The sequence below is a fragment of the Oncorhynchus keta genome, chromosome 10, assembly GCF_023373465.1.
Source record: "Oncorhynchus keta strain PuntledgeMale-10-30-2019 chromosome 10, Oket_V2, whole genome shotgun sequence".
Lineage (NCBI taxonomy): Eukaryota > Metazoa > Chordata > Actinopteri > Salmoniformes > Salmonidae > Oncorhynchus > Oncorhynchus keta.
Genome location: NC_068430.1, coordinates 19,859,659 through 19,874,112, shown reverse-complemented (window position 1 = coordinate 19,874,112; position 14,454 = coordinate 19,859,659). Strand labels below are relative to the sequence as shown.

The 14,454-nt window shown below is 44.4% G+C and overlaps 1 protein-coding gene across 1 annotated transcript; it reads right to left on the bottom strand.

Annotated features, from left to right (window-relative positions):
• Window positions 1-344: 344 nt before the first annotated feature.
• Window positions 345-13,721, bottom strand: LOC118389635 (toxin MIT1). Its single transcript, XM_052528638.1, has 4 exons — window positions 13,712-13,721; window positions 13,073-13,167; window positions 622-747; window positions 345-470 (listed from the first exon to the last, which is right to left on the bottom strand). The coding sequence occupies exons 1-4, from the start codon at window positions 13,719-13,721 to the stop codon at window positions 345-347; spliced, it is 357 nt and encodes a 118-aa protein (XP_052384598.1).
• Between the last annotated feature and the right edge of the window lie 733 nt (window positions 13,722-14,454).

The following is a 14,454-nucleotide window of genomic DNA, read 5'->3' as shown; positions in this document are numbered from 1 at the left end:
TGCATAATCTATGAGTTGAATGACACAATTAGCCATGAAATAGCACAGCTTCCAGAAAACCAGTTGCTTCAAACGAGGGATTTCATGGCTAATTGAGTAATTATACTCATAGATTATGCATGTATGATCTACACATTGACACATCCAGCCCAAAGCGGGAGATTTAAAATGTACTTAGTAGTTGCCAAAGTTACATGGCATGTTTTTAAGGAGGATAAACAAATTGTCCTTTGCAAATCTAAGACAACCTGAAAAGTATCTTTAATAAATGCCCTGAAAACATTATTTTCCAAACTGCTAATGTAGGCATAGTAAATCACTAGCTGCATTTTTGGTGGTTGTCCTCAGAGGTAGTATTCTTGGTACATGTACGGGGAAAGACATTTTGATTTGCCCTCGGATGTGGTGATGCATGCCAGATTTGGAAGACATGGACATGTGTGGTGTAGTCTTTTGCCAAAGAAGGGAACCTGGAAACAGAGACAGAAACACATACAGTAGGTGAACGAATACGTTATATGGCATCTTTTGTAATGAAATCTGGACTCTTTCTGTCATTCCAACTTTCAGTAGAGACTGAGAGATTGACTAGTGAGATATGATGTACAGAACTTGGCGCACCTTGTGACTCAAGCAGTGGCAATCGTCTCGCTCCTGTCCCATAGGGGCACACATCCTCGGGCTTCGGATCCATAAGCTGACCGCACAGCACATCCTCCCTCCACACTGAGAGTCCTTCTCACAGGCCTGAAGAGATCACACCAAATATAATAGAGTTGAAAAGAAAACTTTAAAGAAAACTGAGAGGCATTAAAAGTGAGAACATTGCTAGAAGCCAATGCATTTCTACAGCAATTGATTTATGTTGGTAATGATTGGGCTCCAAAATTACTGGCACCCCTGACTAGCGATGCACAAACAATACTTTTAAAAATATAAACAACATAATTAGAGTTAAACTCAAAATGTTAAACTCAAATCAAGGTTTCACAATTTAATGGCACCCTTAAAGATTATTGTAAATAACATCTACCAAAATTATAAATTAAATTTCACTTATTTAAGTTAATCTAAGTCTTAAGGAACTGTATTGAGCCATTACATCACTTCCTGTTTCACTAGGGTATAAAAATGAGGTAACACATGCAATATCCCGCTGTCATCCAACACCATGAAGAAAACAAAAGAACTGGCAGTTCAAAAGAGACAGATGGTCGTAGAACTTCATAAATCTACTAATGGCTACAAGAAGATCCACAAACAATTGAATATACCACTGAGCACTGTCAGGGCAATTCATTAAAAATTCAAAAGATTTGGAACAGTTGAAAACCTCACGGATAGAGGACGCAAATGCATTTTGCCACCCAGGATAGGGAGGAGGATGGTGAGAGAAGCAACAAAATCCCCAAGTATCACTGTGAAAGATTTGCAGGCATTGGTGGTGTCTTGGGGTGACCAGGTTTCAAAAAGCACCATCAGACGCCACCTCCACAACCACAGGCTCTTTACATTTACATTTACATTTAAGTCATTTAGCAGACGCTCTTATTCAGAGCGACTTACAAATTGGTGCATTCACCTTATGACATCCAGTGGAACAGCCACTTTACAATAGTGCATCTAAATCTTTTAGGGGGGGGGGGGTGAGAAGGATTACTTATCCTATCCTAGGTATTCCTTAAAGAGGTGGGGTTTCAGGTGTCTCCGGAAGGTGGTGATTGACTCCGCTGTCCTGGCGTCGTGAGGGAGTTTGTTCCACCATTGGGGGGCCAGAGCAGCGAACAGTTTTGACTGGGCTGAGCGGGAACTGTACTTCCTCAGTGGTAGGGAGGCGAGCAGGCCAGAGGTGGATGAACGCAGTGCCCTTGTTTGGGTGTAGGGCCTGATCAGAGCCTGGAGGTACTGAGGTGCCGTTCCCCTCACAGCTCCGTAGGCAAGCACCATGGTCTTGTAGCGGATACGAGCTTAAACTGGAAGCCAGTGGAGAGAGCGGAGGAGCGGGGTGACGTGAGAGAACTTGGGAAGGTTGAACACCAGACGGGCTGCGGCGTTCTGGATGAGTTGTAGGGGTTTAATGGCACAGGCAGGGAGCCCAGCCAACAGCGAGTTGCAGTAATCCAGACGGGAGATGACAAGTGCCTGGATTAGGACCTGCGCCGCTTCCTGTGTGAGGCAGGGTCGTACTCTGCGGATGTTGTAGAGCATGAACCTACAGGAACGGGCCACCGCCTTGATGTTAGTTGAGAACGACAGGGTGTTGTCCAGGATCACGCCAAGGTTCTTAGCGCTCTGGGAGGAGGACACAATGGAGTTGTCAACCGTGATGGCGAGATCATGGAACGGGCAGTCCTTCCCGGGAGGAAGAGCAGCTCCGTCTTGCCGAGGTTCAGCTTGAGGTGGTGATCCGTCATCCACACTGATATGTCTGCCAGACATGCAGAGATGCGATTTGCCACCTGGTCATCAGAAGGGGGAAAGGAGAAGATTAATTGTGTGTTGTCTGCATAGCAATGATAGGAGAGACCATGTGAGGTTATGACAGAGCCAAGTGACTTGGTGTATAGCGAGAATAGGAGAGGGCCTAGAACAGAGCCCTGGGGGACACCAGTGGTGAGAGCGCGTGGTGAGGAGACAGATTCTCGCCACGCCACCTGGTAGGAGCGACCTGTCAGGTAGGACGCAATCCAAGCGTGGGCCGCGCCGGTGATGCCCAACTCGGAGAGGGTGGAGAGGAGGATCTGATGGTTCACAGTATCGAAGGCAGCCGATAGGTCTAGAAGGATGAGAGCAGAGGAGAGAGAGTTAGCTTTAGCAGTGCGGAGCGCCTCCGTGATACAGAGAAGAGCAGTCTCAGTTGAAAGTCTTGAAACCTGACTGATTTGGATCAAGAAGGTCATTCTGAGAGAGATAGCGGGAGAGCTGGCCAAGGACGGCACGTTCAAGAGTTTTGGAGAGAAAAGAAAGAAGGGATACTGGTCTGTAGTTGTTGACATCGGAGGGATCGAGTGTAGGTTTTTTCAGAAGGGGTGCAACTCTCGCTCTCTTGAAGACGGAAGGGACGTAGCCAGCGGTCAGGGATGAGTTGATGAGCGAGGTGAGGTAAGGGAGAAGGTCTCCGGAAATGGTCTGGAGAAGAGAGGAGGGGATAGGGTCAAGCGGGCAGGTTGTTGGGCGGCCGGCCGTCACAAGACGCGAGATTTCATCTGGAGAGAGAGGGGAGAAAGAGGTCAGAGCACAGGGTAGGGCAGTGTGAGCAGAACCAGCGGTGTCGTTTGACTTAGCAAACGAGGATCGGATGTCGTCGACCTTCTTGGAGAAGGTTTGAGCAGAGGGAAGAGATGATAGGATGGAAGAGGAGAGAGTAGCGGGGGAGAGAGAGCGAAGGTTGGGATGGCGCGATACCATCCGAGTAGGGGCAGTGTGGGAAGTGTTGGATGAGAGCGAGAGGGAAAAGGATACAAGGTAGTGGTCGGAGACTTGGAGGGGAGTTGCAATGAGGTTAGTGGAAGAACAGCATCTAGTAAAGATGAGGTCGAGCGTATTGCCTGCCTTGTGAGTAGGGGGGAAGGTGAGAGGGTGAGGTCAAAAGAGGAGAGGAGTGGAAAGAAGGAGGCAGAGAGGAATGAGTCAAAGGTAGACGTGGGGAGGTTAAAGTCGCCCAGAACTGTGAGAGGTGAGCCGTCCTCAGGAAAGGAGCTTATCAAGGCATCAAGCTCATTGATGAACTCTCTGAGGGAACCTGGAGGGCGATAAATGATAAGGATGTTAAGCTTGAAAGGGCTGGTAACTGTGACAGCATGGAATTCAAAGGAGGCGATAGACAGATGGGTAAGGGGAGAAAGAGAGAATGACCACTTGGGAGAGATGAGGATCCCGGTGCCACCACCCCGCTGACCAGAAGCTCTCGGGGTGTGCGAGAACACGTGGGCGGACGAAGAGAGAGCAGTAGGAGTAGCAGTGTTATCTGTGGTGATCCATGTTTCCGTCAGTGCCAAGAAGTCGAGGGACTGGAGGGAGGCATAGGCTGAGATGAACTCTGCCTTGTTGGCCGCAGATCGGCAGTTCCAGAGGCTACCGGAGACCTGGAACTCCACGTGGGTCGTGCGCGCTGGGACCACCAGATTAGGGTGGCCGCGCCACGCGGTGTGGAGCGTTTGTATGGTCTGTGCAGAGAGGAGAGAACAGGGATAGACAGACACATAGTTGACAGGCTACAGAAGAGGCTACGCTAATGCAAGGAGATTGGAATGACAAGTGGACTACACGTCTCGAATGTTCAGAAAGTTAAGCTTACGTAGCAAGAATCTTATTGACTAAAATGATTAAAATGATACAGTACTGCTGAAGTAGGCTAGCTGGCAGTGGCTGCGTTGTTGACTTTGTAGGCTAGCTGGCAGTGGCTGCGTTGTTGACACTACACTAATCAAGTCGTTCCGTTGAGTGTAATAGTTTCTACAGTGCTGCTATTCGGGGGCTAGCTGGCTAGCTAGCAGTGTTGATTACGTTACGTTGCGTTAAAAGAATGACAATAGCTGGCTAGCTAACCTAGAAAATCGCTCTAGACTACACAATTATCTTTGATACAAAGACGGCTATGTAGCTAGCTATGTAGCTAGCTACGATCAAACAAATCAAACCGTTGTGCTGTAATGAAATTAAATGAAAATGTGATACTACCTGTGGAGCGAAGCGGAATGCGACCGGGTTGTTGAGTGGGAAGTTCTATTCGGTAGACGTTGGCTAGCTGTTGGCTAGCTAGCAGTGTCTCCTACATTAAGGACGACAAATAGCTGGCTAGCTAACCTCGGTAAATTAAGATAATCACTCTAAGACTACACACTCTAAACTACACAATTATCTTGGATACGAAGACAGCAAAGACAACTATGTAGCTAGCTAACACTACACTAATCAAGTCGTTCAGTTGAGTGTAATAGTTTCTACAGTGCTGCTATTCGGTAGACGGTGGACGTTTGCTAGCTGGCTAGCTGCTGGGCAGATAGCAGTGTAGACTACGTTAGGATGACGAAATACGATAATTACGCAATTATCTTTGATACAAAGACGGCTATGTAGCTAGCTAAGAAGAAATTGCTAAGATTAGACAAATCAAACCGTTGTACTATAATGAAATGTAATGAAATGTAATGAAAAGTTATACTACCTGCGGACCGAAGTGCGAATGCGACCGCTCGCTCCAACCCGGAAGTTGTTAGGGTTTCCAGAAGAAAGCCCTTTCTGACCCCAAGACACAGACGCAAGCGCTTGGAGTTTGCCAAATGTCATTTAAATTATGACTGGAAGAAAGTGCTCTGGTCAGATGAGACCAAAATTGAACGTTTTGGTCAGATACAGCATCGGCATGTTTGATGTCGAAACAGAGATGCATACAAGGAGAGGAATGTCATACCCATGGTGAAATATGGAGGGGGTCAGGTCAGGTCCAGGGGCACTGGGTAAGATTGATGGCATAATGAATTCCACCAAGTGTCATGGAATTTTGGCTGAAAATCTGGTTGCCTCTGCCAGAAGGTTGGGAGTTGGCCGTAGGTGGACTTTCCAAGAAGACAATGACCCAAAACATACCTCAAGATCCACACAGAAATGGTTCTGTGACAACAAAATCAATGTTCTGCTATGGCCATCTCAGTCAGAGAGAATAAAGTAGACGGCGAGCGTCAAATTATGACCCTGTGTCCGGATGACACGCACATGCCCAAATATGGGCATCCGGCCGGGACATCCTTGCGGTGTTACGTGGTTATGGCCATATAAGTGCACCCTGTTCCTGTTGTCACGTGTTAGAGGGTGTGTTATTTTATATCTATATTGCATCTATTCCTTTGAAGTTGTCATGATGATTGATGTGTAGGAACCTGGTTGAACTGGGAGGGATGTGTTTGAACATTTCAGAGGATGGCCCCACACCCCACCTATTTTATTGCCCTTAGGGTTGTTGTCTATGAAGCAGGAATGTCCGGGGGGGATTGTGTTTGCGGCAGACGCATTATAAATAAAGCACAGAACAACACATGCGACCCTAGAACACTAAACATGATTTTAAAAATAAACATGGATTTTGTGATCAGTGGCAAAGCAGTGATGACTGTAACAATGGAAGCAGGACCGCGGCTGAAACATAGAGAAATGGCTCAGTATAAAGCCACAATATACGATGCGCCAAAAAAGCGGTTTCTAAGTGTGTATAGAACCCAGATACCGCCCGCAACTGCGCTGAAAGATCAAGTGCTGATGTCTAATGGACAGCAATGGGGGTATCAAGTTGATTACCAGGCCTGTAGAGTGAAACTATACCGTAGCCGAACAAAAACAATATACAGACCAGACTTTAGGAGGACTACGGGCTTGAAGATTGGCCGGTTTTTCGCAAGGTTCTGTGTCCCGAACTGAGAGTTATCACAAAGGGGTATAGCGTGTTCACGGGCTACGAGACCCATTGGGAAGGTACCCCTGACTCATCAGGAAGAGTATTTCACAGGGTGAAAATACAAAGAAAGAATGGACTTCCATGTGGATGCGTGGAGTTCTATATCAGCAACGAGGGAACCTGCAACCAAAACATTTGTGATGGTGGCCTGACTGGGGATTTTAGGTTGCGCATGCTTATTCCTTTTAAAAGTTGGGATCTAACGGAATTGAAAATGTTAGAGTTATTGGACGCTCTTTTTGTACAGAGCCAACAGTGGCAGAGCATTGTTCATCTAAGGAAGTGCATAATATATACGAATCCTGAGGATTCAAAGGAACCCCAAGAATGTACATTCTCAGAAGGGTCAGCCCCCGAAGAAAACTAAGTACGCGGCTGCATTAACCATGTCCTGATACCCAAAGGACAGGTTTTGTATGTGAAAGCTTCAGTTGTTGAACGCTTTAACAGAACTCTGAAGGAGCGGATGTGTTGATATTTGTCACGAGTCCGACCGAGGGTGGCTTCCCTTCCCGGTCGGGTGGCGCTCGGCGGTCGTCGTCACCTACCTATTAGCTGCCACTGATTGTCTTTCCTCCCCCTCCTTGTATGTTTATTGGTAGCACCTGTTAGTGATGATTAGTTGGTCTTCTTTAGACAGCCGGACTGCCTGTTTGTTGTGCGGGATTATTCATTGTAACCTTCGGCTCTGTAGTAGAGGAACGTGTTAGTTCCTGGTCGTGCATTTTTCAGTTATACATTTTTCATTCCCTGTGTTTGGGGCCGTTATTATTGTGAGCACCCTGTGGTGCGTTGGTGCAATTAAAGGGCACAGCATTGCACTCTCTGTCTCCTGCGTTTGACTCCACACCCACGACACCCGGAGCATTACAATATTTTACAGCTCGCAACATGCATAGATATATCAATGTAGTTCAAGATTTAGTAAAGGGGTACAACAACAGCTACCATAAGAGTATACAGATGAAGCCTTCAGAGGTCTCTTCTGAAAATTCTTTTCAAGTCTTTAAAAATCTGTATGGTTTGTTCCCCATTCGCCATAAGAAAAAAAAAAATATGAGAAAGGTTACAGCGATGAGGTGTTCACCGTTACCGAATTTCTAGCGCGCATACCCCCTGTCTACAAGTTAAAAGATTATGACAGGGAGCTTATAGAGGTATCTTTTTATGAGAAGGAATTACAGAAGGTACAGTTGGGTAAAGACAAAGTCTTTCACGTGGAGGAGATTCTAGATCAAAAGAGAGAAAAGGGTCAGAAATGGGTGCTGGTCCGCTGGAAAAACTGGCCTAAAAAGTTCAACAAGGTATTAGAGCACAATGTGGTGGAGGCTTCGGGGTTAACTTAAACCCTCATGCATGATAAATACAACATCATTCGCATGTACACAGAAGTGCATCATGGAACACAGCGGCTTCTACCTGACTCTCCCCAGTAATGCGTCTGCACATATATATCGTAATAACCAAAGTTCAATTTTCCAAAGCCTATAGAGTTATCAGAGGCCTGGGAAGTAGGTCTCAGCGAGATTACATACCCCCATAGTTGGAATAATATCAAGGATAAGGACCGTGATTTTTATCGCAAAAGGATAAACTTATTAAGCTTAAAAATGGGTTCTATAGAACCGTCAACAGGATCGTCTCAGAGTTGAATGAACTCCTAACCCTGAACAATATGGAAATACTCTTGATCTACAACCCTATACATAAACATGTACAAATCTCAGGGGATGCTGATGGGGGTATAAAGACCAGCGGTAATTTAGCCTACATGTTGGGGATAAATGGACGTATGTGAAAGATAAATTCTTCCCATTCCCTGCGGATATACATGCAGGATTTTACAACATATTTGTGTATAACGACATCATATCCTATCAAAGGGTAGGAGACAGTTGTGTGCCCCTCCTGAGAACAGTTCATATAGATGGAAAGGATGGCGATATAGTCACTATTAACTACGACAAGCCAAACTACGTACCTGTAAACAAGAAATATATTGAAAATATTCTGGTTGAGCTTAAAACGGATCAGAACAAAAACATTGAATTTACTTATGGTAAAACGATTGTAAAACTCTACTATAGACCCACCAAAAACATATATAATACAAATAAATTAAAAGGGCTATGGACCACAACCAACATTTCGACCCTAACCGCTATGTCTCATACTATGTTGCTCAAGTGGGTAATGGGTTAAGCGGCAATTATGGATCCCCGACCATGTACGGTTCGGGGATCGGCGGTATATTTCCTAACCTCTTCAGGATGGTTTTACCGTTTATGAAGAGAGGCCTCAGCATAGCCAAACCACATTTAAAATAAGAGGCTAAAAATATAATAAGTGTAGTTGTAGCCAATGCTATGACCAGAAGGGCGTCACCAGATGCCGAGCATCAAGAAGGCTCGGGGCTTATGATATTGTCTCCAAGACCAAAAGAGACCTCCGGGTATAAGGCGCAGGCCTGCCCCTAAAAAGCGGAGGTTAACCATTAAAAGAAACTCAGTAAGTCAAAGACGTGGTAAAGTGAGGACGTCTGGACCAAAAACGACAAAAAGAATACTCAGAAGTATTTCCTAAAAGAACAAGCAACATGGCTCTTTTACACCGCATGTCCTCTGAAGCTATAAAAACAGAGCTCGATCTTTTCACGGCCCCCTTAACTCAATTTTCAATAGATAGGTCCAGTTATGTGGAGATAGCCCCACTCTCTGCCATTACAGACAACGGTCCCATAGAGTTTTTCATACCAGGCCACGGTGACAACTATCTGGACCTCAACAACACCTTGGTGCATTTACGTCTAAAAGTGACCAAAAGAGATGGTACTTTGGGTGAAAGCCTAATCAGTCAAAGCAGTGCCAATACCCTTATAGGGCCATCATGGAGTCTTTACTCAACTACTCCGAAGACACTCTTAAGACACAATTCAGCTCCGGGTTGTTTTCAGCTCCGGGTTGTTTTTCCACCAGTGCAAACAAAGGACTGGAGGCACGCGATCGCTACTGTGCCGAATCTCGAGAGGTTCATCTGCTAGGGCCTATACACTCTGACATTTTCTTTCAAGAACGTTTACTATTAAATTTGGTTAATTTAAGACTAAAATTAACCAGCGCCAAGGATGAGTTTTGTCTGATGTCTGCCCAGGACGGTGACTTTAGTTTAAAAGTGTTGGGGGCAACGCAATGAAAGGAAATGCCCTTTACCTTCTCCAAAGAATTACCATGAAAACCTTTAGCATACCTGTGGGCAGTAGAATCTGCAGTCAAGAAAACCTTTTTCTAGGCTCTTTACCCCGCTACATGGTTATAGGTTTGGTTAATCACGCATCTAATACGGGCAGCTTAGATAAAAACCCATTTAATTTTCAACACTTCAATGCAGAGTATGTAGCTCTGTCAGGACGAACGTCAGGTCCCTGCTAAGGCTTTCCAACTGCAATTTATTAACAACATATCTGTGCGAGAATTTTACAACCTATTCCTGGCTACAGGGAAGCATCTAAAAGATCTCTCTTTACCTATTGACAGAAATGATTTTTGCAGAGGGTTACACATTGTATGCTTTCAATTTATCACCTGATGATGACACCTCAGGAAATCTGTCGGTGGTGTCCCAAGGTAACCTCAGGCTGGAAATGTGTTTCCGTACACCTTTACACCTTTCCGTACAGTTAGCATGATTGTTTATGCATGCTCTGATTCAATCTTGGAAGTGAATGCTCAAAGACAAGTTTTAGTGGATTATTATTAAGGATTGTTGAGCAGACATGAATACCGTAATTGCTGGACTATTGCTGCGCACCTGAATATAAACCGCACCCACTGAATTATGAAAAAATATGTATTTTGTACATAAATACGCCGCACATGTCTATAAGCCGCAGGTGCCTACCGGTACATTGAAACAAATGAACTTGGTCACTATCTTCCTCCTCCTGTGCACTGAAACCACTGAAGTCATCTCCTTCGGTGTCGTAGATGAATAGCCTCAGAATTGCTTCATCCGATGTTGGATCGTTTTCATTGTCGCTCTCTTCACTTTCATCCGGAGGCAAATACCCCGCTTAGCTCATGCTGCCCCTTCAACACGCAGCAGTCCAGCCTTTCGAAACCCGTTGATGATAGTGGATTTTTTGACAATGCTCCACGCTGTCAGGACCCACTGGCAGACTTGACCATAAGTTGCTCTTCGCATGCATGAAGGATTTCTCCCCACTTGTCATCCAAGCCTCCCACTGAACACGGAGCGCCACCTTAAATGCAGGATTTACACTGATGTCGAGTGACTGCAAATACTTTCGGCCATCTGCTTTTCTTCACTCTGAAAGGTTTGTTGTCTTTTTGCACTGAGTCAGTTCCTCACGCTGCTGTTTACAAAGTCTTATAATCGACTCATTAAGGCCAAGCTCCCATGCAGCAGCTCTCTTTCCTTTTCCAACAGCCAGATCGATCGCCTTCAACTTGAAAGCTGCATCATATGGATTTCTCCGTGTCTTTGCCATGATGAGGGTGACAAAATTACTACCGTAATCAGAATGATGGGAAGTTTGAGCGAGCTCGATTTTACCTCACATCAGGTGACGGTGCTCAGTTTTTTGGCGGCATGAATCTTGTGAAAGCGGGAAAAATCCATAAATTAGCCGCGTCATTGTATAAACTGCGAGGTTCAAAGCGTGGGAATAAAGTAGCGGCTTATAGTCCAGCAATTACGGTACACAAGAGTTGGAATGGCTCATGACCTGCTTGATTGGAAAACAATTTTGTGGAGTGTGGACTTGTGATGAATCGCCTATTGAGAAATGGCCGTAGCGGCCGGCCATGTTTATTGTCAATACACATCCTAATACCCACATGCCGGGTGAACATTGGTTAGCTGTGACATTAGAAGACGAGGGAGGAAGAAAAATCTAAACTCCCCCGGTTTTCACATTTCCCCAATTTCTATTAAAGAATTTTTGACCAAAAACCGATCAAAGATATACTACAGCATCAAACAAGTGCAAGATAACCTTTCCACTACATATGGTCAACACTGTGTATTCTACTTATGCCAAAGAGCCCGGGGAGTTTCTTTTGAAGATGTTACATCTCTTTATAATGATGATTTAAGAAGTAATGATAATGTAGTAACTTGTTTTGTTAGAAAATATCAAAAGTGTTCAGATATGTGTCCTTTAAGACCGTGTAATCAAGGCTTATGCTCACATCAAATGTTTCAAGAATGCCAAAAATGTTAAATAGCTTAATTTTTCAAATAAAATGTATTGAATTTAATCATAGTCATTCAAAAGTCATTCAACAGTCTAACCACCCTGAGAGATCGGGATTAGGAATGGGTCTGGAGACGTTCAGGGGGGTAAAGGAGTTCTATGGCTTTTCTTTTGAAGACTGGCCCTTTTATTGGAATTTGATTGCTGTCTTTTGTCTCTTTAATTTTTTTAATTGCGTCAGGGTGAGTGGAATGCGTCCTTTGAGAAGATTCAAAGCAATCTCACATAGGGATAATATGAGATCTAAAGAACAGTGACCCAAGATGGCCTTCCGTTCTTTAGCTGTAGCCCCAACTAGGCTTCTCAAGAGAGGCAGGTTTCTTTTTAAACGCAGAGCCATAGCGGTTACTTTTTAGGAATGCACGCAGCCGGCCACTCCCACAGGAAGTAGGATTTCCTTCCCGGGTACATCTGCTGAGCTAGAGTGTTAATTTGTATTTTGTCTCGAGGGTATTTGAACAAAACCATGTAATTGGCATTCAAACTAATGGTACGGCAATTTTTTACCTTGGTGAAACACATTCTGCACCAAGTAAAGCACGGACAGGTTTCTATGAGTATATTGGGTAAAAGCTTGTGCAATTTTGGGATGTTCACTACCTGCAAATAGCTTATCGTCCAAAACCAGCATCTTGTTTTTATGAGGAGGGAGAAGTTCATCATCAGACAGGGATTTAGGTATTCCTTCAACAAACTTGATTTTTATTTTCTTCAACAATTCAGCATACAAAGGTTGATAACACAAATAACACCACACAATATTGTCAGGCTTTTGAGAAAATACATGTTCAGAATTCTCTAAAATACTTTTTACAAAACAAGTTTTACCACTATTGGAGGGGCCTGTGATTAAGGCCGAAAATGGTAGTTGCAATCGGGGGTCAAAACCTTCTACAGCAGCCATTATATCTTAAGCTTTAATGACACACTGGGGCTTGTAGCATAAGTCAGTAGCCAAAGTGCAATGTGGTCCCATCAGGCAAAAGCAGTCTCTTGTCATAGACTACCCTGAATCTTTTAGTAAGTGGGGCATTCCTTAGATGGAAGTCCTTTTTATCCCTAACAATGTTTTTGTAGGAGCTCAAAATCTCCAAGTCACTATTCCGGTCGTTTATGAACCCCTCGACCAAGCGTGTGATTGATTCCAAGTTTACATGCGGGGCATTTTCATAGTTTTGAGTCACGCCTTTGGCTTTCAACACCACATGATTGTCTTTAGTCCTAAAAGCATAGCTTTTGGGACCACAGGAGGGCCATTCTGTGATATGTTCACCATCTGTGAGTTCACTCGTTAAACCACCCAGATAGTTGCTAAGTGGGGGGTTCCAATCAACCTGTTTGCTTACATAGACCACATAGTCTGTGTCGTAGTAAAGAACCAACCTCTGAAGCTGCTCCATGAGGGTGTACAGTTCAAGTCGGTCATAAGCCGTGGTAAATGCTGCAAGAAACACATTTACATTACCCGGGGGTAGAACCCACTTTTTGTTACGTCTCCATTGCACCAGGGCAATGTCTTGACTCAAGAATGAAAAATGTAAAATTTCGTCCGAAAAAACAAATTCCAAAAATTCTTTGGGGTCTTTAATGATCGACGTTGTTAGCATATTGCATCTCTGCAAAAGCTTCCCCCAAAGAGAGTTTAAGTACAATTTCGACACATTTCTTTTGGTTTTGTTTACCTCAGTATGATTCCATCTCTTTATGGAAATCAAAGGTGCTATGTCTTACTAGCTCGTACCACGTCATGAATCTCTCTCGCTCTTTGGGAGACATTTGATCACACCCGTACATTTCGGGGCTGGGATAAGATCCGATATAATGTAGATTCTCCTCAGATGTGAAGAAGTGGGGTAACCAGCCTTTCACAGAGTTCTCAAAACCCAAGGCCTCTGGCATTTGAGCCAATCTCATGGGTAAGAAGCTTAAACTGTCAATGTATCTCTGGTTGAAGGCGGGGTCTACAAAACACAAGATTTTACTACCTTGAGCCATGACACTGGGTACAACGCCTTGCTATATCAAGGGGTTCAAAAGAAGGTAGGAGTCATAGGTTCTAGAATTGTGTTTCTGTACTGGGGTTTTCTAAAGTGTTTTAGAAAGAGGAGTGCACAATTGGGCCCCTCTGCCGACCACTTATCACCCTTGAAAGTCATGGTAGATACAAAAATAGGCTAATTACCCCCTGATTGCTGATTTGTCTCAAAATCAAAGAACACATATTTCTCTGAATGTTCATCTTCAGCCAAGGGCTGAATATAACACTCGTGTGGCACTTCTTGAACCACTTCAGCGTCTCTGCTTTTCAAAGGCCCTTTACAGATTGGGCAATGTATGATTCCACACACATGAGGTTTAGGGCTGTCTATTTTAAGGATGTAATTGCAATGGCATTTTGGACATTTCTTGTTAATGTCACAACGTCTTACAGATTTACAGGCCTTGGGATGCCATGTTTCAATTTTGTCCTTTTCATAACAGTAGGCCGAACGACATGTGCGGTGACAATCCGCACAGGGTGTCAGGTTTAAGGGCTGCATCGGACAATTTTCATCCAGACATACTGAACAGTTATAACGGCACGAGTGCCCCCCCCTTTCAGTGGTGTAGCCGGTATGGCAGGATGGACACACATATGGTGTGCCTAAAATGATGTGATGTTGGTAATAGCATAATAATGGTTGTTTTGCACATAAAAGTACAGAATCTGAGGATGAGGTTGTTGGTT

What these genes read in the sequence shown, in the direction of transcription:
- LOC118389635 (XM_052528638.1), bottom strand. An exon ending in ACACAGACTATGTGGTCTAT is followed by an intron (nt 748 to 13,072) that starts GTAAGCAAACAG and finishes TGATCTCTTCAG; the next exon opens with GCCTGTGAGAAGGACTCTCA. An exon ending in GCCACTGCTTGAGTCACAAG is followed by an intron (nt 471 to 621) that starts GTGCGCCAAGTT and finishes CTCTGTTTCCAG; the next exon opens with GTTCCCTTCTTTGGCAAAAG.